The sequence below is a fragment of the Myotis davidii genome, unplaced genomic scaffold (genome assembly GCF_000327345.1).
Source record: "Myotis davidii unplaced genomic scaffold, ASM32734v1 scaffold745, whole genome shotgun sequence".
Lineage (NCBI taxonomy): Eukaryota > Metazoa > Chordata > Mammalia > Chiroptera > Vespertilionidae > Myotis > Myotis davidii.
Window position 1 is genome coordinate 1199482 of NW_006297146.1, and position 23748 is coordinate 1223229.

The 23748-nt window shown below is 45.4% G+C and overlaps 1 protein-coding gene across 1 annotated transcript in view; it reads left to right on the forward strand.

The window, feature by feature from the left end:
- The window catches only part of LOC102761822 (kalirin), a gene marked incomplete at its 3' end in the record, with an annotated part of 239793 nt that overhangs the window by 201256 nt on the left and 14789 nt on the right, over window positions 1-23748 (forward strand). The window contains exons 7-9 of the mRNA XM_006772901.2: window positions 16283-16474; window positions 20207-20338; window positions 21412-21642. Of these exons, the coding sequence (XP_006772964.1) occupies window positions 16283-16474; window positions 20207-20338; window positions 21412-21642 (555 nt within the window). The remainder of the gene's footprint in view (window positions 1-16282; window positions 16475-20206; window positions 20339-21411; window positions 21643-23748) is intronic.

Below are 23748 nucleotides of genomic sequence, written 5' to 3' on the forward strand. Positions count from 1 at the left end.
TTTCCTGACCCCAATCTGAGAAGCCTTGCTCTGGAGTCCTCTGTCATCTTTGATTCTTGGCAGCCCTAAACCATGATTCTGAAGCACTTCCCCTCCCCCAAATAAGCAGCACTTGCTTTAATGAGACTATTTTTAAATTTTGGTGTGTAAACACACACACACACACACACACACGCTATTGTGATGTCCAAGTAGCCAGCATTTGACTCTGCCATAGTTGCAAAACTCCATTGTAAACATAGAATCCATCAGAAAAAAAAAGAGGAGGGCATCAATCTTATCTGGCGTGTGTTAGTCTTTTTAATATAATTTTTTTCAAAGAATCATGTAGCAAGTTTTCTAAAACTGCAGATTTCCTTTTAGCTTCTACCCCAGTCCTAGAAAATTGTAATTTCTGGGGGATAGGGCCCTAGGAACCTATATTTTTAACAAGCTCCCCAGGTGAATTATATGCACATTAAGGTTAGAGAACTGTTGTTCTGTGGATATCCATACAGATAAAATAGATACTCACTAAAATAAAGTATCATAACTTCTGAAAGACAGTCCACTTCCAGCAACACAGCATGCGGAACTCCACAGATCTGCTTGCCAGTGGAACTAGTGAAAATTATTTAAAAAAATTTAAAGTCTCTGGAAATGGTCCTACATGCATATAGCAAGTGAAGGAATACTTATTCAAGAAAATCTACTGAGCCTCAATAAGAACAATGAGTCTGTGGTATTTGAACCAAGACCCATACCTCCCTCTCCCATCCTAGTTCAGTAACATGGAAACTCTAGACTGTTGCAACTAAGGTCACAGGGCTCTTTTTCTCCCTACGCTCCCACTTGAAGGATTGTCTTTCCAGATGAGGCATTTCTTATCCTACTCCAAGCTCCCTGTTGCTACAGCTAAATTCTGGGTGAGTGTGGCCAAGAGCTGGGAACTAGTCCCCATTCATGGAACAGAGGCTCTAACATGGGTACAACATGCTGAGAATTCTAGGATCCCAATTGCCCTTGCCCCAGCTGGTAATGGAGCCAGGCAAGGCAAGAGAGGCAAGGCAAGAAGACCTGACGGTACTCTCTCCCCTCCTCTGAGAGTTCAGCTCCTAAAGTGGGGATATTGCTCAGGGAAGCATGCTATTTCCCTAATGCCAGCACCAGAGCCATGGCTCAGAGATTTTTGCCTGGAGGTAGAAATAAATTGTAGTACAGAGAGTGCCAAATCTTTTCCCAAAGCTACTACTTCATTTGCACCACAAAGTGGATTAGTTCAAAACAAAAGCATCTGAAAAATGCCCATAGGGAGGCCCCAGTGGAAGGCAATTGGGAGAAGATTGGTAGAATCATTGGAGATATAGGATAAATGGTGGGCATGCTAGTTGCCACGGAGAACTGGGGAAAGAGACCACCTGGGACCAGACAGTTCTCAAGTACTGACCTCAGAAACTGTCTCTTCAGCCCTAGCTGGTTTGGCTCAGTGGATAGAGCGTCGACCTTTGGACTGAAGGGTCCTGGGGTAGATTCCAGGCAAGGGCACATGCCTGGGTTGTGGGTTCGATCCCCAGTGTGGGGTGTGCAGGAGGCAGCTGATCAATGATTCTCTGTCATCATTGATGTGTCTGTTTCTCTCTCTCCCTCTCCCTGAAATCAATATATATATATATATATATGAAACTATCTCTTCAAAGGAGCCCAGATTTGATTGGATAAGACTGTGGAGGAATTTATGTCCCAGGACACTCTTGAAAACAACAATCAGCTGGAAATTAGTGGAATTTAACAGCTGGAGGTAGTCAGGGGAAGAGAAAGTTAAAAGTTAAAGAGAGCACTGCCAAGGCCACTTCACCCCAGGGTGACTCTGGCACACCAAAGGCTGCACCCCCTAAGGAGCAACATCATAGGTTTCCACTGAGGGGGCTGAGGTGGAAATAAAACTTCCCTAAAACAATCCAGCCAGTTACTAAACAAATAAGCAAGGAAATAACAAGCCCTGAGGGGAAGAGGGGAGGGAAAGGACCAGTAACCAGAAATGCCACAATATAATATCTAAAATGTCTAGTTTCCATCAAAAACTGCAAGACTTGCAAAGAAACAGAAAAGTATAAAGAAAGACCAAACTGGCTGTGAGAGACACTAGATGCCAGATTTAACAAGGATGTCAAAGTAGTTATTATAAATGTTTTTGTTTTGTTTTGTTTAAAAAGCACACACCAAAGGAATTCACGATTTAAAGAATAAAGGAAGGTATGATGACAATTTCTTGTCAAACATAGAATAGCAGTAAAAAAGATAGAAATTATAAAAAAAGAACCAAAAGGAAAAATGCAATCATAGAAATAAAAATTCACCAGAGAAGCTCAACAGTAGATTTGAGCTGGCAGAAGAAAGAATTAGCAACCTTTAAAATAGATCAATAGAAATCACTCAGTCTGAAGAACAGAGAGGAAACAGATGAGGAAAAATGAACAGTCTTGGAAAAATATGGGACACCATTAAAGGTATTCTCTTATGTATACTAGGAGTACAAGAAGGAGATGAGAGAGGGAGAAAGGAGCAGAAAAAAATATTAAAAGAATTAATGGCTGAAATCTTCCAAAAATATTAAAAAACATTAATGAATGCAGCTGGGAAACTTAAGGAACTCCAACGAGGATAAATTTAAAGAGATCCATAAACAGACACATCATAGTAAAAACACTGAACACCAAAGACAGGAGTAAATCTTGAAAGCAGCAAGAGGAAAGTGATTTGTCACAGGGAATCCCAATAATATTAATAGTTGATTTGTCATCAGAAACAGTGAAGCTCAGAAGGAAGTGGGATATTCAAAGTGCTCAAAGGAAAAAAAACTGTCAACCGAGAGTTCGATAATACAAGCTTCTTCCAAATATGCAGTGAAATATGCCGTAGGCAGTTTTTCTCAGTGGTTAGAGTACCAGCCTGTGGACTAAAGGCTCTGGGTTCGAAGCCTGTCAAGAGCACGCACCTTAGTTGCAGGCTCCATCCCTGGCCCTAGTAGGAGTGTGTGTGTGGAAAGCAACCAGTCAATGTATCTCTCTCACATTGATGTTTTTTTCTCTCTCTACTTCTTCCCCTCTCTTCAGCTCTCTCTAAAAATCAATGTAAAAATATCCTCAGGTGAGGATAACCAAAAAAAGCAAAAAATTTTAAGTGAAAAAAAGATATTGCCAGATAAACAAGTACTGTGAACATTTGTTGTTAGCAGACACACCTTATAAGAAATAATAAAAGCCACCTTGGAATACAGTCCGATATTTCCTCAAACAGTTAAACATTGACTTCCCTGGGACCCAGTGATTCAACTCCTAGGTATATGCCTAAGATAAATGAAAACAAAAAACAAACAAACAAACAAACAAAAAACTGCACAAAATGTTCACACATTGTACACAAATGTTTATAGCAACATTATTCATAATACCTAAAAGGTGGAAGCAACCCAAATGCTCATCAGCCGATGAATGGATAAACAAAAGGTGGCATATCCTTATAATGAAATATTTTTTAGCTGTAAAAGAAATGAAATACTGACACATACTATAACAGAGATGAACCTTGAAAACATTTCACTGAGTGAAAGAAGCTAGTCGCCAAAGACCACGTATTTATATGATTTCATTTATATAAAAGTTCAGAATAGGCAAATCTATAGATATAAAAAGTAGATTAGTTGCTTAGGGTTGGGATGAATGAGAGAGAGGGGGACAGTAACAAAAGGGTGTAGGGTTTCTTTTTGAGATGATGAAAACATTCTAAATTGGCTGTGGTGTTGGTTGCACATATCTGTATATTAAATACTATACTAAAAACCCTTGAGTTGTACACTTTAAATGGATGGATTATATAGTATGTGAATTATATCTCAATAAAACTGTTAAGAAAAAGAAGAAAATGACAACTGGGGAGGGAATGTTTTTAAGTGGGTTCCACTAGCTTTAAGATACCGTATTCTTAATGGTTGAAGAGCATGCCCATGGTAGTGTTAGCAAGGTTGAGGTAGGAGGGTCGGGTGTGCCACTTGGCATTCACTTATTGGTGTAGTCAACAGACTTTTGTTGTGTGTGCCCTTTGCTAGACATTGAGAACAGCAAGATTCGTAAGTCACAAAGATGTCTTCAAGGACCTTGCCATTTAGCCATCCTCAAATTCAGGTACCTAATGCAAAGAGAATTTTTCCCACTAGGATGTAAGCTCCCAAGGGCAGAGCTTTGTGTATTTCACTCACACTTGCATCCCCAGGACCTATAACAGTGCCTGGCACCTAGTAGGTTTCTAATAAATGCTTGTTAAGGACAGTAAGCGTGCCACAGCGTCTGTCACCAACCCAGAGCAGAGTTTGGTCAGCAAGGGCACAGAACTGGTAAGGCAGGACCTTCACTTCTGAGGGAGCTCTATAGGATGTGATCCCAGCAGAAGCTGAACAAGATGGTGAATGAGAGCAGTGGTTTCCATCCGGGTGGGCCTCACAAGGTCCCCAGGTGATGCACACTAACATCCAGGAACTATGGGACTAGATTATCTTTCAAGTTCCAGCTGAGCCCGACCATCTTTGTTCCTGAGTTTATGAAAGTAAAGCCTCTGACATGTGTCCCTCCCTGACAAGAATGAATGTGGTCCCGTGTTTGCTGTTAACACTGGGATTCCTAAGGCGGGCCTCGTAGGGGAATCTGCACTTGTAAAATACTGCCTGTACCGCCAGCTAGACCTATTCTTGCTAATCAAGTGGAATGGGATGCAGTGTTTGTATCACCACAAACAGCCTTGTGGGTGGAACTTCTGTTTTCTTCTAACTCAGTGGGAAGATTAGATTTTATTTTCTGATCTGTTCAAGATCCACTTATGATCCTTGTTTCTGGCACCATTGTCAGCATTAAACTTTCCTAAGGAGAGAAGAATGTGCTGTGAGCTCCGCCTGGTGAAGCTGATGCACATGTCTAAGGCAGCAGTCCCCCCACTCCCCACCCCCTGGCTGCCCACTAGAGTCACCTGGGGAGTTTTAAAAAAATACCACATGTGGGCCCCACTGCCCGAGACTGGCTTAACTGTGCTGGGGAGATCTGTGCAAGGTAGAGAATCGCTGGTTCAGGGTGAAGAAGATAAGCCAAGGGACAATTGCCCTGAAGTCAAGCTCCAAAGCTACTGGGTAATTAGCCTGTGGACGTGGAGGTGAGGGCTTCCCTTCAAGGTCAGGAGTATCCAGGGAGAAGGAGTATCTGTCTTTACTCTCTGTTCCTTGTTCCCCATCCCAACCTCTCTAGCTGCCCCATTAACCTTTACCCACTGGTCTCTATTCAGCTATATTTTGGGGATTGGCTCCTATTCAAACAAGAAACATAGGGAAGCTCCTTGGTTTAGCAGAGGCTCTTTCAGCTTCGGTCTGGTATGTAATACTGGCTTCTCTCGCCTGCCGCCACGTCACCTGGCTTGGGCCCCTTCTGAAAGGCTTCTCTGCTTTGACCAGCAGGGCTTGGCTGGCCACTCAGATTTCTAACTCGTTGCTGGCACTGGCCTGTTACAGCCTCCTCTCTTGACCATACACCCCCAGATTCCTTTCCTCTTCTCCCTCAATCCCAGTTCTCTGCCCCCAGCCCTGGGACCTTTTTTCCAGCTTCACACCACTGCTCTCTGGGGCCTTCTGACAGCATGCTCCTTGGCCTCAGGTTATTGATTTATGCCCTTTGGATGTGTGCCCCCTGAGCCCTGTAGCTCGCACTTGTACATACTCACATGCAGCCGTGTCTGTTCTCTACTGTCTGCAGCCACCAAGGAGTTAATTGTCTGAAATTCAGCCGAAGCTGACTCATACCTTTGAGGTCTGCTGGAGCTGAATGAAAGGCATGCAATGGTCTATGAAACCTAGCCCATCAGATGAGATAACATACGTGAAAGGGCTCACACTGTGAAGCACAACGCAAACACAAAGTATTTGTATTGATAAGCAGCAGCATTGCATATGCCATTCTGGGCTCTGGGAGGTAGCCAGCCAGGAGTACCAGATAAGGGACTGAGACTGAACAAGGACATATAGGCAAGATCTTCACAAATCAGGGCATTTGAGAGCAGAGAGGTCAGGACCAGGAAGGTAGGTGGGAAGGGAGAAGCACTTTAAAGCAGAGGTCAGAATTCATGACATAGCCAGAGGCCCAGAAATAGGAAGAACCAGAGGATTTCCATCAGCAAGTCCTTTTGGTTTTATCCTCAAAATATACCCAGAATCTGGCCACTTGTTATCACCTCCACCTCTACCACCCTGGTCCACGCTGCCATCGGCTCCTGCCTGGACTATGGTAGCAGCTTCTACCTGGTCTCCCTGCTTCCACCTTTGTTCCCTTACAGTCCATTCTCAACACAACAGCCTGAGTGATCCTGCCACAAGTATATCACATCACGTCACTTCTGCACTCAAAATGCTTTAATGTCTTCCTGTTCTCAGGATAAAAGCTGAAGTTCCTTGCCATAGTTTATGAGGCTCTGTGTGGTCGGACATAAGTTACCTCTTGAATCTCAACCTCTACTACCTACTCATCCCCTCCAATCAGCCTGGGCTTCTTGCTGTTCTTTGAACCCTCCGTGGTTATTCCTTTGCCCTTGCTGTTCCTTCCACCTGGAACCTCTTCCTACCTGTTCACTCTCCCCCTTCATTCAGGGCTAAGCTCAGGCAAGTCATCCCTGGTTTTATTGGCGAGTCTGCCCCGAGGACCACTGGTGGTCCGTGAGGCCAGAAAGGTTGGCGACTGCTGTTTTATAGCACTGAAGTAAGAAATACATAATAAATATTAATCTGTTCTCTGACTTCTCTACTAAAATTGTAAACTCCATGAATGTAGAAATTTCGCTTGTCTTGTTTCCTACTTGCACAGTGTCTTACATTGTTGAATGCATAGTTGAAAAAACAAATAGGATAGAGATTTAAGACTCTAGCCATAAGGCAATATATTTATTAAAAGGGCAAAGTGTTACCTTAATCCTTAGCTTTCCAGTGGCTCTGGGGAGACAAGGACCTGTTTGTTCCCCAGGATGACTGGCTTTGGGTTTACAGATGAGATGGAAATTATTGCTCCAGGAGGGAGAAGATAAGAGAAGCCCACCTGTCAGGTTCCTGCCCACTCAGCTGGGCTGTGCCCAAGGGCATTCCAAGGGCACACCAAAGGCCTAATGGGGAGGCCTTGGAGATGTAGAAATTTGTATTGAATTCTCTCTCCACGGGCCCTATTTCTGTCCAATATGAGTTTTTAAATCTTTGGGAAGAAATTTCTCATCATCTCTCTTCTCCCTTGAGGGACATCCTTGACCAGCCCAATTGTTTCACATTTATGGCAAGGTAAAACAGCATTGTGGGAAACAGCAGGGGCCCTAAGAGCTAACCGTGGCTCTCTGTTTCCTTCCTAGTTGTGCAATCATAGGCAAGTTATTTCGGTTTTTCAGAGTCTCCCCACTGTAAATGGGGAATAATGATTGTGCCTTTTCCAGGGATGCTGTAAGGATGAGATGTGATCATGCATTTTAGGCACAACATTTGGCATGGTGTTATGCTTGGTGAATGTTCGGCTGTTGTTATTGTCAGGGTTGGGAGTGTTAAAAGAAATAGTTCTTGTTCAGGAGGATCTCCTCAGAGTTCTCCTCTGCAGAGTTCTCCAACTTTAATGTACACACATATCACTTGGGGTGATCTTGTTGAAGTGCAGATTCCGATTCAGGATGCTGGGAAGGGGCCTGAGAGTCTGCACTTATAACCAACTCCCAGATTATACTGATGCCACAGACCAAGCGCTGCATAGCCAGGCCCTACAAGAGAAAGGGCTGAGGGAAGAAAGTACTGGTGAATGCATGTTCTTGACGTCTTATAGCCTCGGATTTCAACCGTAAAGGCAGCCTGAAATTACTACATCACAACCCAGAAGAGCTGCATTGTTCCCAACCACTCTCTCCTCTGGTGCCCCCCGAACCTGATTCCAGCTGCCCCCACCGGCTTCCTGTCACATCAGTCCTGCAGTGATAGCTCATGCAAAGATACTCACGCCCTCCAGGGAGTTTCACTCAGAACTGAGAAGGAAGAGAAAGAGAGGCTGGCTTCTTTTTAACTTAAATCTGCTCCTGGGTTTCCTGGCCCTGGGACATATGGCCAGGCGCTTGTTCTCATGGCTGCTTAATGGTTTGTAAAGCAATTGCTGGAGGAAACATTGCTGCAGCAAGCCAGGTGAAAGGGACAGTGGGGTTCAGGCCAATGTTATCTTTGCTGAACACTGGGCTGCTCCGGCTCCTTCCCTCTCTCCCCCGACAGTGACAGATGGCTTCCACATGGTTTGACCTACTGTTTGGCCAGATTTGACCAGAGAGTCATCCATCAACTGGCCTATTTGGCCCCCTAGAGAGTACCCTGTGGTTTGAAGGAGGCAGGAGTTGGAGTGTTCATTTAGAGCTCATCACATCTCAGCTATTGCAGAAGAGTTTCAAGCATGGACAGTTCTTATCCCAGATGTTACTCTCCCAGTGTCCATATGTTTTGAGGGGGATCAGCAGGTTTACATGGTAAAGCTAAACTAATTAATCATAAGCTGATGCTTTAACAGCTTCAGTACCCAACGTGGGTTTGGTACTAGCAAAGATGTAAGCAGTGCACATGGCATTATCAGTCTGGAGAAAGGAAGTGACGTTCAGCTTTTTCCATTGCTTTGGTACAGTCTCTTTATTTTCTTACTGATGTCAAATGTTACTCACGAAGCCACTGAAAGCTGTATGGGAAAATCTCCAAATACTTCTCCTTATGACTTTCTTTGAATCTGACAAAACCAGACCTTAAATGAATATAAGCTGCAGGGCATGAGAAAAGGTAGCTATAAGCAGGGTGGTCGTGTGGATTAGTAATCAGGAGGCCTGGGTCTAGTCCCATTTTGCCTTTCTCTTTGTGACTTTGAACATATCACTTGATTGATTTCACACATTTTTAAGTACCTACTATGTGGGCTCAAAAAGTGTCTGGGCTTTTTTCCCCTAACTGTAAAAAGAGATTGTTACATGAAGTTGGCTTCTAAAATACTGTAAATAGTGTGTTTATATTCCTTTCCTTATTAAAGCAGTATTTGCTCATTAAAACTTGCCTATTTCACTTGTCTTATAAATTATACTTTATTTTTTTAAAAATAAAAGCTCTACCAAAGTATAAAGAGATGGGGAAATTTGAGTAGAATAATTACAGCTTTCATGGAATGCAACCTGACCAAGTCTATTAAAATGAAAAGCCCATCAAAATAATTTTTAAAACTAAAAATACTAAATGTATTAAAATACAAAACCATTTTCACAACCCCTAGCATTATTTGCAGAGAAAACAATAAAAACACAAAAATTAAAAATAACCTTTGTGTCTCAATCAAAAGGAGTTTGAGAAAAACAAAAGGTTAAATATGAATTCCCCATTAGCTCCATCACCCATAGACATTTAATGTTTTGGTGGTTCACAAAAAAAATATGTAAATAAATTATTTTTTAAAATCTTCCTATGTACAAGAGAATTAAGATGAGAAAAAGACCCCCCAAAATTCCCACTACTGTGTGTATATCTGATTCCACATAAACAGTCAATGACTGATAATATGTGTGTGCTTCCTTACTATACACAATGTTTTTCTCAGCTGAGGCTTTACTACTTTTATATATTTTTTTCCTCACAGTTTGATGTGATAATTGGTTTCCATTTGACCTGAACGATTTTTGCTGAGTACCTTGGCCCTTGGACGGGTATTTGCTGGCCTCCCTCCCTTGACTTTTGGGTGTGGGGAGGCCAGGTCTCCAGAGCTTGGTCAGAGGATGGAATCCCTTTCAGGAAAGTGACCCCTATGTGGTTGTTGTGCCTCCCCTTCTCTGATGGTCTGATGATGACAACCTCCATTTTCATCATAACTTAAAAGCTGCAGCCCCATTAACTGGAATGGATTTGAGAACCCCTGCCCAGGACTCATTCTTCCCAAAGATGAGACAGCTCTTCGCTGACTCCCCTCCGCCTCTTGGGAGATGAAGGTGATAAATGTTGCCCCTGGACAACAAGATGAAGGGCCCCATGCCAGCCTGGGAAGAAGGTTCTGCTACCTTTGCCAAATGGTCAGGAGTAGGAGAAGGACCTGTCCCCTTGTATGAGGATAAGACATTCCCACTTCTGGGTGCCTTGGGCATGGCTAACACAGACCAAGGGAGGGGAGATGCCTTAAGAAGGCCATCCCAAGGGACAGAGAGTTCTGTTTTTCCAGCTTAAGATATGGAAGAAGACTGTGTTGAAAGGGCATGGCTCACAGAGCAAGTCACTGGCTGATTCTGAACTCTCTGATCCCTCTGGGTGAAGGAAAGACCTGTGGACAAGTCAGGGCCCCAGACCCTTGAATTCAGGGGAAGGGCATCTGCCAGCAGGGGGTGTGCTGTGCAGGGATGTGGCCTGACAAACCACCAGGGCAGCTTCTCCTGCGGCAGGGACTTTTCCCAGGAGTACGAGGGTACACTGTGGCATGCTCTCTGTGACATACAATGGGACTTTGGACTCTTGTTGGAATATGTGCCTCTAATTGGAATAGTTGATGTGTTTTTCTTTTTGTTGTACTTTTTTTATATATATATTTTATTGATTTTTTACAGAGAGGAAGGGAGAGAGATAGAGAGTTAGAAACATCGATGAGAGAGAAACATCGATCAGCTGCCTCCTGCACATCTCCCACTGGGGACGTGCCCGCAACCCAGGTACATGCCCTTGACCAGAATTGAACCTGGGACCTCTCAGTCCGCAGGCCGACGCTCTATCCACTGAGCCAAACCGGTTTCGGCCTTTTTGTTGTATTTTTAACGAATACTTCAAGTTGGTTTGCATTTAATTTGGAGAATTAACACCAATCTGCTGTAAATGGATGAGGGAAAAGATATGACATTCTTTGAGTTATTAGTTATACGCCAGGCAATGGACTGGATGTTTTATGTCTCATGTAACCCATGGGAGGGAGTGTCTGATTCATAGTGGGAATCTGTGACCACAGGAGTGTAAAATTCACCCCTGCTTGTAGGAGTGAAGTGAATGGCATTCAAATAATACACATATTCAGAAATTATCTGTTCTCATACACAGCCCCTGACATGGAGCCTAGGGCTACCAGAATGACAACTTGCATCACATGATTATTTCTAGAAGACCAGTATCTCTTTCAGAGTAAATCACTTCAGAAACTTCATCTAAAGAGAAAAGTTATCTGGGTTTTTAAGTAGAAAGTTATCCTTATCCACAAGTAACTCTGCATGTTTTGTGGCCAGTCAGGGCAGCCAGGAGTCAGGTTCAAAGTGAAAGCCTTTGGCAGGGCTGAAAACTCTCATCAGAATTCTGCCAAGAAGTTCTTTCAGGAGAATGACTCTGCTCCATTGATTTCAGTTCATCACAACAGGAGACAAGTCCTCAGGAGAAGGGGGCCGTCCATCCCGTGATCTCCAATTAATGTACTCAGTAATGAAATGAGAAAACAGAGAATTTTGTAGCCAACAAAGCTGGCGGAAGGGTGTAAACATAGAGGGTTTTTGAGTTAGCAAGATTTTGCTGGAATTTAGTTGTGTCTCCCCCCGCCCCCCCATTTGTAAGCAAATGTTGGGAGGAGAGCCTTTGGGGAGAGGTCGGATGAAGTGGATGAAGCAGCAGACAGTGCTGTGGGAACTTGTGCTCTGCAGGATAGACAGTGTTTACATCTGGACTGTGCAATACTTTGAGTAACGCTTGCATATATGTGGGGGAGGAGTTGAAGTTAACAAAGTCATTTTAAAGCGAGGGATTAAGAAGACACTCACTAAGCCAGAGTTATTAGTTATATTATTAACTTCTGGCCAAGGAATCAGGTTAGTCTAGGCAGCTCTGCTCAGGGGAAGGGGCTGAAGAAGAGCGGGGAGGGGAATAGCTAGCATGTGGTCACTCAGCTCCAGCGGTGGCCTGCACATGGCAGCGCACAGAGCAGAGCCAGAGTGAGGGGCTGAGGCAGAGGGACCGCGAGGCTGGGCTGTGTGTACCTCTGTGTGTCCTCTTCCCTCACCAGCCCTTTAGCACACAGGGCAGTCTTGAAAGCACAAGTCAGATCATGTTACTCTTTTGTTTAAAACTTTTCCATTGCCCATGGACACTTGAAAGTCTTGAGTTTCCTTTGTTTCTTTGGTTTATTCCCCACTTCCTCCAAAGAAGAGGGTTTCAAGAGGGGAATAGATTTAGTCATCATTCCCCAGGCACTGGAGATAAAAAAGAAGAAAACTGTGACTTCCTAAATTCTCTCTAGGTGCAATCTGGTGTCCTCCATAAACAGAGAATGTATCGAGAGGCCTGGGATGCGTGGAACTGACAGTGCTTTCTCAGAAATGGAATGGCTGGGATCATTTAGCTCAACTCCCTCACTTTACAGATAAGGAAGCTGAGGCACAGAGGAGGCAAGTGACATCTTAAGTGAGTGCCAGGGGTGAATCAGCACTCATGCCTCCTGACTCCTGGCCCAGTGAGTTAGATGCCCTCAATGGATGGACAGCTCTGCAGATGAAGGGAACTGAGGCTGGCAGGCAAGGGTGGCAAGCCCAGGCAGATTCGGGGAGAGATTGGGGGAGGAGACAGCTGGTAGGAAATGGAAAGGCTGTGAAGAGTCAAAATATCCATTTCTGCCCTAACTCGTTTGGCTCAGTGATAGAGTGTCAGCCTGGGGACTGAAAGGTCCCAGGTTCGATTCCGGTCAAGGGCATGTACCTTGGTTGCGGGCACATCCCCAGTAGGAGGTGTGCAGGAGGCAGCTGATCCATGTTTCTCTCTCATTGATGTTTCTGACTCCCTATCCCTCTCCCTTCCTCTCTGTAAAAAAATCAACCCGATCTAATAAAGAGGGAAAGCAGAGGTGTGATGGGGCATCGCCTTCCCCTGATCGCCGGGTCGCCTTCTGCCCTTGAGGGCTCCTGGACTGTGAGAGGGGTCAGGCCGGGCTGAGGGACTCCCCAATCCAGTGCATGAATTTTCATGCACCGGCCTCTAGTAAGATATATTTTTTAAAAAATATCCGTTCTTGCTGGCTGTATCCCCAGGACAGACTATGTTCCCAAATACTCCTTAACAGAGACACAGAAGAACCACATGGATGAGTTGCCCAAAGCCCATGACATGTCATTTGTGCCTAAGGACTTGAGCATCCCCATTTACTAAGCCTCTTAATCCAGCTCTTTAACTTTGTTCTTTCTTTTTTTAGTTATTTGAGACCCTCTGCCTTTTTTTGTTTGGTTTGTGGCTGCAGTTTAGAATCTACCTGCCCGTTTGTCTCAGGTTCTAGGCTGAAGGAAAATAAAGAAGATGATGATGGTGAACTTGGGCAATGTGACGTGCCTGCAATGTACTGCTATTCTGAAAAGGAGCATAGAGGGGGAAATTAACAAGTTCAGGAGTCAACATTATGTTTGTTCCTCTATTATGAAGAATACTGCCTCTATGTTGTGAAGCATAATCATTTGTTAGTTTCAGTAAGACATTTATCTGCCCACTGATAAGGAAACAATAAAGGCATTTACTGTGCTCATTTCTCGAATGTGAAATGTAAGCTGTGGTCTTTGTTTGTTTTTAGCTTTCATTTATGATCACAGGCTTTAGGGCTGAAGGGGGCCTTGGAGGATGGCCAGCTGTACCACCACCCCCTGCTCAGGAAGCGCCTTCCCAGCCTCCCAGGTCCCTGACCTCTGCATCCCACAGCAAGTTGCCTCTACCTCTGTCAAAACACTTACTCATTTTCCTTTAAATTACAGTTATTTGAGGAGTTTTCTTAAGCCTCAGCTGTGACCCCCTGAGGACAGGAATCCTGTCTCATTCCTCTTTGATCTCCAACAGCCCCCAACACAGAGACTGGACCAGTCTCCATAAATATTTGAATGAGTGACAAGGTGTTAACAGCCTCAAGAAGGCAGCACAGTTAGACATTTCTAATAGCTGGAAAGTTCTTCCTGAAAGTGAGCAGGAATCTGCCTCCCTGGGTTCTCTGTGGGGGAGAATGGAAATAGGCGGTGATGACAGAGGGTCAGCCACCCACGAGGTACAGGAGGGACCCTGGACACAGACTGCTGCCCTGCCCTTACTGCTTTTCTTTCTTCCTGTCTGGCCAGAGAACACAAGGTCTTTTTCCAAGGACAGGAAAACCCAGCAATCCTAGATAGACCTGGATACATGTGTGTGTGGGGGCCAGTTCCAGGATTCGAATCCACGTGGCAATGCTCCACCCATATCCCCTCAGCCCACCCTAGAGGTCATCTGCGGACAGTTCCCCCACACGCTGACAGATTCCTGGGTTTCTCTGCCCAGGGTCACGCTCTGACCTGTGGAGTGTGCTTGGCCTGTGTGGAGGTCAGGCTGGAAATGCCAAGAGTTACTCCAGGAGAGACCTGCAACAATGAGCAATGAGCAAACACCCCAGATTCCTCACCTCTGGGTGGGGCAGCTCAGAAGAGCGCTCAGGAGGGATGCCCCCCAGTTGCTCATAGCAGTGACCCACTCATGAACACACCCTTTCTTCATGTTTCTCCCTGTCCTCTGACTTCCCCACTCCCTCACTGTGCTTCCTGGGATCCCACCCAAGTAAACTACCTTCCCTGACCCTTGTCTCAGGGCTCTCTTTGGGGGAACCCAAATAAGACAGAGACACAAGAAACTTGGGGGAATCCAAATGTTATTCCCTTAGAAGACAGAACTTTTGAAATCAGTACATGCCTTTTTTCTTTTCCTTTCTAAGTGCAGAGTTGGTTTTTCTGTCAGTTCTATAAATAGAGTTTAATTTTAAGTGGAATCTATGTCCTAACTCAGAAAACAGGGCTGATAATGACTTCTAAATCTCTGAAGGATCGTTATTTCAAACAACAAGTCTGATATTCTAGTTCATGAAGGAAATGTACTATGTCAGAAAGATCTTGGGCCAGACTAAAGAAATGCACGGGGGTCATTAGGCATCAGGATGGATTTGTGTCCAAGTGTGACACCTAACCTTTTAAACTTCACGGAGATTTTTAAATGAAGCGGGGACCTTATCTACCTGGCTCTGGTTTGGGGATGGAATGCTTAGGAGAAAGCTAAGATGAATGGGTACCATGAGGGACGAGGGAAAGAAAAGTAAAGAACCTCATTAAACGTACCCAGTATTAATGAGCTACCCCTGAGCTACTGGAACCAAGAGAAAATGCTGTTGTTGAAGAATATTTATTATCATTTGAAAAGATTTGTAACAAAGATCAAGGCTGTACAAGCCACCTGCCACCCTTCTTCAGGCAGACACTGTGTGAATCAGAAGGGCTCTCTGTGGGTGCCACACTATCACTTGATTGTTTTGACACCTCAGACCATTAACAGGAGGTAGCAGTTAAAAATAACCATGCTCACTGGTCTTGTGTTTGTGGGGTTTTTCTTTGGTCTCGTTCCTTCCTGGAGTGTTTTCTGCTAGCCTAGTAGGAAACAACGCACATGGTGGCCATGAATTTTAACTGGCAATGAATGATGGGAATGAGTGTGAACAATACCTTAAGATGAAAGGAGTCAGCAGGGCCAGGAGAGCCCCACAGATGCCTTTTGGGGTCAGGGGGGGAAATGTCCCTAAGTAGAGATCGGAAAGGGTTCCATCGATCTTATTTTTAGCATGGAAAAATGTCGTGGCTTTGAATGTTCTCTTTATTTAAACCCCGCCTGATGGCCAGTGCCTAGCTCTTGTGGAGGAGGGAGCAGTGTGGGGGCAGCTAAGTCTTCGCTTGTGATAGGAAGATGTGGAGTTACGGTGTAACATCTGTCCTTTGCCCTCGTTGATGTGCATTGCTGCCCTGTTGTAGGTGGCAATAATGGCCCAGGTTCAGCTCTCTCCTGAGAAAGAGAGGTGCTTTTGCCTCCTTAGTCTGAGCCATTACTTGCAGAGAGTAACTCTTAGAAGTACCCTTCTGGCCCCTCGGCATGGCCTCCTACGATGATAGTGAGGTTTACTGAGGCAGTCTACGCAAAGTGACTGCATTTATGTGCAATAGTAGTTGGCATGAAAACTCTTCCCATCCCCAGAATAAAAAGCCTCCGCTACTGTACCTGCTATCTGTAGAAATTTTATCATAGACAAAGACTTACCTTAGGCCCAAAATGGATATGCTATTGTGGCCTATCCCATCCTCTCTCATACTTTTTATTTAGTTTAGCTTCCTTCCCCAAGTCCTCACCCCAGTAGTGCTCAGTGGATGCCTTTCCAGCCTGCCCCACGGAGTGCTCACTCTCCTTTCTTTCCAGAATGCCTATGTCAACATTAACCGCATCATGTCCGTGGCTTCCCGCCTCTCGGAGGCCGGTCATTATGCCTCGCAGCAAATCAAGCAGATTTCCACGCAGCTGGACCAGGAGTGGAAGAGCTTCGCGGCTGCCCTGGATGAGCGCAGCACCATCCTCGCCATGTCCGCGGTGTTCCACCAGAAGGCTGAGCAGGTGAGACCAGGGGAGCTGCCGGAGTTTCTGTGGTGGGAAGGGAGGAGGACCAGGGGAGGGGCAGGTGGGAGGAGATGCACCTGGTGGAGAGCCCCTCTCCTCTTTGAAACCCCAAAGGCCCTGCTGAGTTGTTGCAACAGTAACCCAATCTGCCACTTTCGTGGCCCCGTGTACATAAAGGAACAGTGATGGCTGTGCTTTGTCATCCGATGAGAAGGACCCAGGGCCTGTTTACATTCACGGGGTAGTTTGTTGGTGTGTGTCCTTGTGTGGGCTGACTTTTAGTTTGCGTTCCCTGAGCATAGACCAAAGGGGTGAAAGTATCATAGGATCCTGAGAGCAGGGGACACTGATTTTACATGAAGCATTTGCTATGGGTAATAATTATGTAACATTAACACTAGAAGTAACAATGATTTGTTCTCATTTACTTACTGGTATTGGCCGGTGACATTACTGACTCCTTTTACAGAGAGGAGCCTTGAAGCTCAGAGAGAATAAGAGACCTGCCTGAGACCCAGTGGTGGGCTGGAGCTGGCTCTAACCAGATCATGGAGGTCTAGTTAAAATTCTAGAAATGTTGTGAACTGGTTATTAAATATAGCCATTACTTAAAACTAAATTTATATCAAATATGTCATATTAAAAACAAAGCCAACACATACTCAAAACTCATTACATCTTAATTATTTTGTTACATTTCATTAAGTTCTTGACATTGTTTATTATCTATCTGGAAGTGTATATCTATGGTGGAAATACTATACAGTGTGTGCTACCAGTCATCGCTGCCTAACTCTGTGTTTGGTGAGGTCACTTGAAATAGATCCAGGGAGGGGATTTACAGCCTGGGAATCATCAAATGCTACAAACCACGGCTTGATCTATTGATTGCTCTAGAGCAGGGGTGGGCAAACTTTTTGACTCGAGGGCCACAATGGGTTCTTAAACTGGACCGGAGGGCCGGAACAAAAGCATGGATGGAGTGTTTGTGTGAACTAATATAAATTCAAAGTAAACATCATTACATAAAAGGGTATGGTCTTTTTTTTTTTTTTTAGTTTTATTCATTTCAAATGGGCCGTACTTTGCCCACGGCTGCCTTAAACTATGGTGGTCAGTCTTACAAAATGAGGGGAAAATATTTAGAAGTGCAGACTAAACTTAAAATGTGTCTTGTCTGTAGCTCTTACATTGTGAATAGCACACAGAATTGAGGAAATAGTCTTCTGATATTCAGAAACGATTATTCCATTCAGCCAAGAAGCCCCTCTCGGATGAACAAGTTATTCTCTGACATAAGTCTTGAGGTATTTTCACTTTTGTCTTAAACCAAAACTGAAACTATTAACCAGCTTTCAAGTCAAAACTATACAACTGTGTCACATACAAAAGCACCCTGTGAGGATCAGTTGGCTACATGGAATTTACAATAAAGAGCATTGTGTATGTTATTATTCTGTGTAAATTATGTTTTGCATATCTTTCATGTTAGTAAAGTTTATAATACACGTGTGTGTGTGTGTGTGTGTGTACATACATATATATTGGGGTGGCTAAACATATACTAACATACCACTGTGAAATTCACACAACTTACGGATAACTGGGATTTCGACCCATGTGTGTCTAACATTAAAGTCTGTGGTCTTAACCTCTACATTTCTTTCTTTGTATAACATTTGGTAGCTTCCCAGATAATGGAGAGTTGGACACAGGATCATAATCTTTCCCTCTGTTACCCACCTAATGTGGAAGGCAATATGGGATCGTTGAGAGTCCAGGCTTGGTGAAAAGACACATGGAGGTTCCCATCGCAGCCCCATGATTCATTTACATTAGGCAGTTCATCCCACTCATCTAAGCTTATTTCCTCATTTCTAATGTGGGATAATTCAAACCTCCCGCCGCGATGGAGCATGGAAGGTGCCTCGTGTGCATTTTAAATGACAGATTCTACTGCGGGTCTTTCTTCAACATACTCTCCTGGTGTTCTGTATTTTTTTCACTGCGCCTGTTTCCACCTGAGACCTTCCAAAGTCTAAAATACTTGTGTCACAAGTCGAGGGCAGCCCGTACATTGAGAGCGGTCTAGCCACGTGTTTTCTTGTTTGTTTGTTTTTTAAGATGATAGTGGTAATGGCCAACTGTGACTGGTTCATTCTAAGGACCATGAGAATATTATTCATATCTAGTCACCTGTTCCATTTCAACCCTATCCAGATTGGCAAGGGAGACTCATGCTTCCTTCTCTGTCTATCTTTCTTGAGCTCCCTTTTGTGGGATCTGCTATAGGACTCTTGTTAGAGTGTTGCAGAGAAATCGCAAGGACTTTAAAGAGAGGCCCCTCTAACAATTGACACAGGAATGTCAAGGTGTTTTCAGGCATTTTGTAAAATGATTATTGGTGGAGCAGAGAAGCTTCTGAGATGTTATCAAGTACATGCAGTCTGATGCAGGATAGCAGCCAGGTCTCTTCTAGAATTGTTAAGAGATGTCCTAATGTAATTTAAAACACACACACACACAAGAAAAATCAACCACACAACCAACAGCCCAGGACTGAAAGCTGACGGTGACACCAAGACTGGAACTCGAGCACTTATAGAAAATGCAGTGGCTGGAGGAGTCAACTGCTCCCTGTGGTTTCCTTAATTTGGATCAGGGGCAATTTTATTTGTATCTGTTTTTAATGCAGTTTCTGCAGATATCACTTCTTCAGGGAAACTCATAAACTATGATTCTCTTTAGCTAGGGGAGGGGGAAGGGTGGGGGACACACCAAACGGTTTCAGGCTGTTTTTTCAATGCGTTTGTTTAGGCAGTTCTTTATTGTCCTCCCATGGGCTGTTCTAGGCAATGAGGGAAAAAGGTATTTAGGCAGTTAATGTGAATGGTGCTGTGCACCCAGGTGAGAGGAATCACAGACAGAAACATTCCAGGCTGTTGGGTGAAGAATTATTTGTATATTTAAGGTGTATTTTTCCACCCAATTACTCTGAGTGATTTCAGTTGGCTCACCCTTTGTGCACAGAGACCCATAGTCCTCCACAGTTGTTAATTTTCATTTTTAAATAATTGGATATCTGTCCAGATCTATATATATCACATTCCAGGAGCCACTGCCACTGTAGGCACAGTACAGTCTGTCCTCCTAGGCCACCACTCCCCCTCCCATCCCAGGGCTACTGGCCCAGCAGTAGGGATCTTCTTGAGGGTTAATCTCCATTCCTTGTGGGACACGTCTCTGTAAATTTCCTGAGGGACCTGTATGATGTGTTCTTCACTCCTCTTCACAACTCAGTGTCCACACTACAAAGTAGCTGTATGGAAACATCCCATTACATTCAGTGTAGCCCCTCCCATGCGCCTGTGAGTGTGCACAGGACAAGCAGTTCTAATGTATACATGCAATGTAGTGAGCTGTTTGCACACCTATATTGCATAGTCAGTGTGTGGATATGACCTGTTGAACATGCAGATGGCTCCCACCCCCAGCAGTTTCATAATAGTTATGTTTGTTTATAGAAACCACACTTTCTTACTGGGTCTGACTTCTTACATGGAGTTAATGTTTGTACAATTAAAGGAAAACCTCCATTCTCTGCAGTGGTCTCTGAAGGCTTCCAGAGGTAGTGATGCCTTTTCCCAAGGCATCTGACCATCTCTACTATATGATCTGCCCATTGCCCAACCCAGTGCCCACACTGATCCAGTTGGCATCTCCTTCCAGTTCTTGTCAGGAGTGGACGCCTGGTGCAAGATGTGCAGTGAAGGTGGCCTGCCATCCGAGATGCAGGACCTGGAGCTGGCGATTCACCACCACCAGTCTTTGTATGAGCAGGTGACGCAGGCCTACACAGAGGTGAGAACCCAGCAGGATACCCAAGGGTCCTGACTGTGTGTGTATGGGGGTGGGGGTGGCGACAGCACCGGCCTGTACACTGCGGAATACCCTAGGTTGGACTAAGAAGAAGAGAGGCCATTTTCCTCTCTTTGGAGACTCTTTATGATCTTTGGTCTATGAACGATGGTATATCCAACCAGGAAGCAGAGAAAATGGGGCCATCAGCAGGGATAATCTGGGTGCATGTGTGGGTGTGCGCGCACCCACACACAGCACTGAGGCTGAGGAGCCCAGGAGCACGGATGGTGTGGCCACAATCTTAGGGTCCTTCCTTTACTCTGCGTATTCTGGAAAGATGGGGATGTCACCACTTTCAGGAGAAAATAAGTGGTTGTATAGGAGGAGAGCAAAAGAAGGATCAATATAGAAGAAAGAAATTGACAAGGAAAGAAAGAAGACAGGAGAGAGAAATGATGATGATGATGATGATGATGAAGATAGAACTGGTAGCCAATTCCAGGTGCTGGGCCCCAGTCTAAGTGCCCTGCGTGTGTTAACTCATTTAATCCTCACCACAACCCTAGGTATGCACCATCACTCTCCCTATGAGTTCCTGAGGCAAGGAAACTGATAACTTTTCTCTGGTCACACATCTAGAAGTTTGGAAGCAGGTAGAGGAAGGTGAAGAAAAAAGAGGGGGAGAGGTTTATGATGTCAATATATACTCAGCTTCATTTCTGAACAGTTCTGCTGCCTGACCTGTCAGTGAGTTAGTCAAAGTACATATCAAGTACTGTGTGCCAGGCACTGCTCCAGGTGCTGGGGAGGCGGGCAGTCTCTGCCCTCATGGAGTGAAAATTCAAGAGAGAGAGAGACTGATTCAGGAGTTTCACAGACACTGGGTGCTGCCCTGCAATGCCTCTCCCCCAGACTCCCAGGTGCTCCGTCCTCCCCAGGCTGCGGGCTGGGTACCATGGCAGCACTGGCTGGCCCATTCCTTAATTGTCATCAGTCTGGGTAGGATTAGCCACCAATTCTGTGCCCTGTCTGCCACTCCACTCCCTTGACACGACCCTCTTCCCTTCCTGCAGGTCAGCCAGGATGGCAAGGCCCTGCTGGATGTGCTGCAGCGTCCCCTGAGCCCCGGGAACTCTGAGTCCCTCACAGCCACAGCCAACTACTCCAAGGCAGTGCACCAGGTGCTGGACGTGGTGCACGAGGTGCTGCACCACCAGCGGCGCCTCGAGAGCATCTGGCAGCACCGCAAGGTGCGGCTGCACCAGCGACTGCAGCTCTGTGTCTTCCAGCAGGATGTCCAGCAGGTAACAGGTCCCTGTACCCGGCACCCCTCCCCCCAAGGCGGGCAGACGGCTGAGTCCCTGACCTGGGTGGTCAGGCCTGGGATCATCTGATTTATGAAGAGAAGAGAGCAATTTAGCCTCAGCTGCACCCCCCATGACCCCCGCAAAAGAAAACCATCTGGACTTGTTAATTGCATGCTTCTCAACTAAGCAGCCCTATAGTCCTAGAATGGCTGTTATTCACCCTGAGATTTTGAGAAGGGAGGCAGCTTGAGGAATAGCAATTCCATGCAGTTATGTGACATAGTTTTTTGGGGGGAGAGCTTGACCCTCACTCAGGCATGAGCTGTCTGCACAATTCAAATGCCTGGGGTTATTTGAGCATTGTCAGGGTGAGACCCCACATAAAATGAATTCATTTCTTTATTATGGATGCAGGCGGCCTGCTAGAGTGGAGGTTTGGGGTGGGATACAGGTCCTTCAGGGGATTCTTTGGCAAGATTGGGCTTGGGAAACCAGATTTAAAGCATGAGCTGTTGATGACTGTATATCCCGTAATGAGAGGTTGTTTCTAGCTTAACCTGTCTTTTTGCATTATTATACCAGTCGTGGCTTTTTCCTTTACCACAAATAATAAAGATATGGTCATGTTTCTAACTTTAAAAGGACAGCCTTGCTACAAATGTCCTTTTGGATGAAATCACCCATTCTTTTCCCCTCATACTTTCTCTCTCTGTCTCCCTGTGGACTCCGGGGCTTTGCTCTGAGGACTGATACATTGGGTGGGGGAGCTGGTTGGGAGCTGAGGACTGGATGGAGGCCCAGCATCATCTGTCTCCCTGCTGGTTCACTGTGAGAGGCAGGGGTGGGGGCACTCATATTACTAGATCTTTATGGAACCACCACATAAGTTCAAGATTATACGTATAAAATGATGTTTCACTCTCCTTCCATACCCTATGGTATTGACCACGTGTAATCCAAAAATGTATCAAAATATGCAGGGGGGCAAAAGTAGGTTTACAGTTGTGAGTACACAAAACAGAATTTATTCTTGTGTCATTATTTATTATATTGTTTTCACCATGAACAGCTGTAAACCTACTTTTGCCCCCTCCTGTACATGGAAAATGGAAAGCCAACTGGACATGTCTTTGGAAGCTGATTCCTTTCACAGCTGTTGTTGGGGGCCTGGCAGTGGGTGTCCTGAGGTAGAGGCCAGGTGGAGGGAGAGCAGGGCTCCTGTACTAGCTGGGACCCACTCTGGGGGCGGGGTCACTGTGCAGTGAGTCCCAGAAGTAACCAGGCCTTCAGGAGTGTCCCCCATTTTGGGGCTGCCCTAACCTCCTGGAAGCAACCCCCTTCCTCATCAGGGGCTGTGATTGAGTCATTAGAGACAATGCCTGAGCCTCAGGAGAGACGACACCACTGATGTGCCGGCCCAGCTCTGAAACTGTGGGGCCTGCTGGGAATGGAGAAGGCAGGGGCTCAGTGGCCTGCTCCTGCCATTGGGAGCTATCCAGAGAAGGGCATCATCCCTGAGCACAGGAGGGCACAGGGTCCGTGACTGAGATGGGGAGGTGCCAGGCTCCGGGAGTTACTAGTTCAGTGGACTCTGTGTGTCTCGTGGAGATCACCAGGTCCATGGATTGTGCAGCTTTCTTAGTGTGCTCTTTGACTTCCTTCTGTTTTCATGGCTGTTATTCTAGGACTAGAGGCCCTGTGCACAAATTCATGCACCAGTGGAGTCCCTCGGCCTGGCCTTCGGGATCCAGCTGAAACTGGCTCTCTGACATCCCCCGAGAGGTCCTAGATTGTGAGAGGGCACAGCCCAGGACAAGGGACCCCACTGGTGCACAATCAGGATCAGGGAGAGACTCGGGAGGTTGGTCAGCTGGGGAGGGACTGCAGGAGTGCTCCAAGGTCTGTCCAGCCCGTCTTACTCAGTCCCAATCAGCTGGACCCCAGCAGCAAGCTAACCTATTGTTTGGAGCGTCTGCCCCCTGGTGGTCAGTGCACGTTACAGTGAGCAATTGAGCAGCCTTAGCATATCATTAGCATATTAGGCTTTGATTGGTTGAACAACCAACCAGTCAACCAGACACTTAGCATATTAGGCTTTTATTA